Source organism: Phalaenopsis equestris, unplaced genomic scaffold (assembly GCF_001263595.1).
Source record: "Phalaenopsis equestris unplaced genomic scaffold, ASM126359v1 Scaffold000002, whole genome shotgun sequence".
Classification (NCBI taxonomy): Eukaryota; Viridiplantae; Streptophyta; class Magnoliopsida; order Asparagales; family Orchidaceae; genus Phalaenopsis; species Phalaenopsis equestris.
The window spans coordinates 55,817,741-55,823,315 of NW_018164444.1; the positions used below are offsets into that span (position 1 = coordinate 55,817,741).

The 5,575-nt window shown below is 30.0% G+C and overlaps 1 protein-coding gene across 1 annotated transcript in view; it reads right to left on the reverse strand.

Annotated features, from left to right (window-relative positions):
- Positions 1–5,575, reverse strand: part of LOC110035313 (uncharacterized protein YKR070W) — an 18,987-nt gene continuing 13,412 nt past the window's right edge. Inside the window, exons 8-12 of the mRNA XM_020739580.1 lie at positions 3,697–3,792; positions 2,441–2,508; positions 1,805–2,006; positions 583–666; positions 1–286 (exon numbers count right to left, since the gene is read on the reverse strand). Coding sequence (XP_020595239.1) covers positions 230–286; positions 583–666; positions 1,805–2,006; positions 2,441–2,508; positions 3,697–3,792 — 507 coding nt within the window. The 3' untranslated portion in view covers positions 1–229. The remainder of the gene's footprint in view (positions 287–582; positions 667–1,804; positions 2,007–2,440; positions 2,509–3,696; positions 3,793–5,575) is intronic.

Below are 5,575 nucleotides of genomic sequence, written 5' to 3' on the forward strand. Positions count from 1 at the left end.
TAACAAGTTTCAATGTTAGATAATGGATTAGAATTTTATTGAGCATTGATAATTGGGAGATAATTGCTGGATACAAATACATAAGAATTAAGCATTATATCCTTGCAAATGTTAAACAAAAAAAGAGGATTGTATCAGAATTTATAACTTAATTGCTCTTTTTATATATCAGGAGAAAGGCAGTACCTTTGACCATGGAATGAAAATGACTCATTGTATTTAAAGCTGATCACAAGGCTTCTTTCTTCAGAATAAACTCCACAGCCTCCTGAACGTTTTCTACTACCTGCATTAAAAGAAGATTGCTCGCTCAAGCTCGGCTCGTTTTTACATCCCTAGTCGTAACATATCCACCACCTAAACTTCAACATACGCCGAAAATATAGGCATCGGGTGGTCTATGCATAAGAGATTGAGATTTGAGTGGTTGATGTGTTTGGAAATTGGGTGGTAGATATGTAAAGGCCCATTTTAAAAAACAAAATTAAGGAAATAAAATTATGACAATCAGACCCTTGGTTGATGGTAGTAGATGGTAAATAAGTAAAACTGATGCACATTTCAAGAGAATTTTCAGCTTACCAAATCTGCAGGATAATCTTGGTGGTTGTCTCTACCCTTAAAAACTCCAGTTCTTGTTAGTATGGAGAACCAAGGACGCCCTGCCTGCAAGCAGACAATGTAAACATTTACATAAATACCATCTAATTCCTATATATTTACATATCTAATACCTAAACTCTACTTTTTACGTCTATACAACCCAAATCTTCCGTATCATGTCAAAAATATAATTATTTTAACTTTTAAAAAGTGGAATGGTCCTTTTCATTCATAGATAAGGTGGCATATATGTAAAAATTGAATTCTAGATGTTAGATATGTAAATCATAAAATTTGAGTGGTGTGTATGTAAATCTTCCTAATTACTATATAATTGCCAGTGTTGCATATCATTTTAGTTAAATAATTCGATTTCATGCAGAAAGAATAAGATAGGAAGATTGGCTGTAGGACAAATATGAAGCATATATTGTCTTGGTATTTTACTTTCATTATCATAATATTTCTTTTATGGTTGTTTTTACTCTTTAGTTTAATCATAATGTGCAATAATGTTATTTTTCCATTTACATACATATCTTCCAATTCCAATATATTTACATATCTAACACCTAAACTCTACTTTTTACATTCATACCATTTATATCACATGAAAAAATACCATTATTTTAACTTCGAGAAAATGAAAAACACTTTTTCATGCATACGTAAGTCGGCATAAATGCAAAAATTTAAACTTATGCAAATACATAGGAATTAAGTGGTATATATGTAAATCTTCCAAACAATACATTCTAACTCAACTAGAACATAAAAGCAAACTTACTTTGGATATTTTTAAATCAATCTTCTCAATGTAAGTTTATTGATTTCAATTGAATAATCAGAGTAATCCTCCTAACAGCATAGGAATAATTATTTACCTAAAATCTAAAGCACTGAAAAACCTTATAGCTCATGATGTAATCAAGTCAAATCTAGATGATTTTTGTGAAGCTAAACATTATTATAAATAGTCGTTTACGTACATTTTGATGCACGGGTTGATGCACGGGTAAGATCGCAAGTACGCAAAAAAAGAAGTTTAGGTTTCATATTTGTAAATACATAGGAATTGAGTGGTATATACATAAACCTTCTTATTATTAACTGCCTGCAGTATCCACAGAGTGATCTTGCTGAACAAAATAAAATGTAGAAATAAGCGGGGAAACACAGAAAGAAATAGGCTTAGACAAACCTCAGCAGCACCGTCGATGTCGACGATCGGATTATCACCGATCATGTAGATAGAACGAAACTGGTTTTCCTTCGTGTCATCCACAATATCCAGTTCGCCACATATGGTGGATGCAACTCTCATCAAAACCGATTCTGCATTCTTGAATACAAAAGGATTTGGTTTTCCAAAAGATGTATAATGCAGAGGTCTGTTATTAACTCTGCAGTTTCAAAATAGAATATGAGGCAGCGAAATATTTCTGTAATTATATCATTGTATAAAGTGTCAAAATAGTCCCCTGACTATTTACAAGGGGCATTTTAGTCTCTGAGCTTAAAAAAGTGTCAAATTAGTCCTCGGACTCTTTTAATATGGCTTGAAAATAGAACATGCAGCAATAAAATATTTTCACAATTATATTATTGAGTAAAGTGTCGCAATAGTCCCCTCACTATTTACATGAGGTTATTTTAGTCTCAGAGTCTAAGAAAGTGTCAAATTAGTCCTCGGACTCTATTAATATGGGTTGAAATCCTCATGGTGGACTATCTTTGCTCCCACTAAAAAAGTATGGGGGCTAATTTATCGCTTTTATATACTCTTGGACTAAAATGAACATCTAAAAGCAGTCAAGGGGTAAGGATTATGATTAACCTATTGAAGATGCTTTCCAGTGCTATTCTGAAAGCACCCATTCCCAAGCGTTCAGAAGGAAATGCAGCCTGCATAAAGTTCATTATTGTTTCAGCTTCCTTCTGATTTTGATAGAAGCCAGAAAAAGTATAGAAAATAGAAAGATTTATATGCATACCATACATACCACTCAATTCTTATGTTTTTAAATATCTAACACCTCTACTACAATTTTTACATACATATGAGAATATATATGTATATATATATACATATATTGAAAATGTGTATTTCACTTTTAAAGTTAAAATGATGATATTTTTTATGTGCTATGCAGAATTAGGTGGCATAAACGCAAAAAAGTAATGTTTATATGTTAGATTTATAGTACTGCCCGAAACTAATGCCAACAAAAAAAAAATTCATAAGACTGTGCTGATAGAATCCAAAAAGGTAAAGAAAAAAAAGAAATTACAAGCATGCCACTCAATTCTTATGTTTTTACATCCCTAATGCCTAAACTTCGCGCGCACATGTACACATATATATATATATATACCACTTTACACATGCATGAAAAAAGTTGTATTTCACTTTTTTTAAATTAAATTGCTGATATTTTTTTATGTACTATGAAAGATTTAGGTGGCATAAATGTTAAAAAGCAAAGTTTTGCTGTTAGATATATAACATTGTTTGAAACCGATGCTAGGACAAGAAGAACTTCGTAAGTAGATATCGATAGAAGTAAAAAAAGTAAAGAAATACAAATTTACATATCTAACACATAAACTTCAATTTACATATATACTACCTTACATATGCATGAATATGCGCATTTGACCTTTTTAAGTAAAAAATGGTGATAGTTTTGATGTGCTAAAAAAATATTTAGGTGGTATAGATGCAAAGATCAAAACTTAGTCGTTAGATGTGTAATATTGCTTGAACTAATGCTATTACAGGAAGATATTTGTAAGTAGATAATGATAGAAGCTAGAAAAGTAAAGAAAAAAGAAAGATATACATACATAACACTCAATTCTTATGTATTTACATATATAACACCAAAACTACAATTTTTAAATATATACCATCTTACATATCCATGAAAAGGTGTATTTCACATTTTTAAAGTTAAAATGGTGATAATTCTTATGTGCTATGAAAGATTTAGGTGTTATAAACGTATAAAGGTAAAGTTTAGATGTTAGAAGTATAACATTGTTTGAAACTAATGCTAGTACAAGATCTTTATAATTAGTTATTCCATTCACCTGATACTGTAGATCATCTGATGCAAAATATAAAGCAGGTTGGTGTCCTTTTGCTTTACCGGGGAGACCGCCGCAGCTTAAAATGTCACAAAGAACCTAAAAGTACCTGTTAATGTCATCTCCAAATTCCAATAATTGTAATTGCTCGTAATAATGTGAATAAAACTGAAAAAGACTATTAAAAACTCGAGGTGAATACTGATTGTTCAGTCTAATAGCACTAAGAACAAAAGATGTAATTATGCACACAGCCTTCATTATACAAAAAAGAAATTAAAAGAAAAGTATTGCCCTTCTCCCATTTTCACAAAGCTTCGAGGTAGGTGTCCAGAATTATTTCTTTATAGCTTTTTTTGCTCGATTGCAATTTTCATTTTTCTCTAGTGTATTTTAATAAATGTCTATGATGCTTAAATTATTATCTAGTTTTTCTTAAAAAAAGGACATTTACATAGATACCACACAATTCTTGTATATTTACCACCTAAATTTTCATATTTACATACATAACACTCAAGTCTTTGATATCATATCAGAAATATCACTATCACTAGCGTTTTAAAAATGAAATACACATTTTTGTGCATAAACACCAAGATGCTATAAATGTAAATATCCAACTTTAGATGTTAGATATGTAAAAGAATAAGTATTGTGTGGTGCATATGTAAATTTCCCTTAAAAAAAATTACTTGCAGTGCGCTTTCATGCTATTGCGTCAACCTTAGCTTAGGAGAGTAATATACAGGCACAAGCACTCGCATGTAATGTTAAACTAATATCTTACATATTCACAAATCTACTAAAAAATGATTTTTATGGCTATCAAATTAAATCAAATATAGGGACTCTCAATGGTAAATTAATGGAATTAGTTGATACTATGATTCATTGGAAAATTAATATCTTATGTATTCAAGAAACTAAGTGGGTTGGAGAAAAGGCTAAGGAGATTGATAATTTAGGTTTTAAACTTTGGTATTCTGATAAGTGTCGCACTAGAAATGATGTAGGTGTAATTATAGATAAGAGTTTGAAAGATAATGTTGTAAAAATTAATAGAGTTGGTGATAGAATTATAGCCCTTAAGATTATCATTGATACTAAGATTTTTAATATTATAAGTGTTTATGCTCCTCAAGTAGGTTTAGATACAGAGTCTAAAGATAAATTTTGGAATGACTTAGAAGACTTAATACAAATGATACCTCTTGAAGAAAGAATTTTTATTGGAGGAGATTTAAATGGACATGTCGGTAGAGTGGTAGAAGATTTCAGAAATATTCATGGTGGCTACGGTTTTGGAGTAACTAATGAAGAAGGTAAAGTTATTTTAGATTTTGCTTTAGCGTTTGATTTTGTTATTACTAATACTTTATTCAAGAAAAGGGATGAACATCTTATTACTTATAAGAGTGGATCTAATAAAACACAAATTGATTATTTTCTTATGAGAAGAGATCGTCGTGATTGTATAGATTGTAAAGTCATTCCAAGTGAAAATTTAAATACCCAACATCGTTTATTAGTTTTAGATTTTAAGATTAAGAGTTGTAAAATAAAAAATACCAGGACTCATCATTGCAGAATTAGATGGAGAAACTTAAAAGATACAAATAAAATTAATTTTATGAGTAAAATTCAAGATTTCAAAATTTGGGATATTCATGAAAAATCAAATGTGATGTGGGATAAAGTAACAAACGCTATTAAACAGGTAGCAAAAGATGTTCTTGGAGAATCAAAGGGAAAAATATTTACAAATAAAAATAGTTGGTGGTGGAATAATAATGTGCAAGAAAAGATAAAATATAAGAAGTTATGTTATAAAAATTGGTTTAAATGTAAAAACTTAGAGAACTAGAGAAAATATCAAACG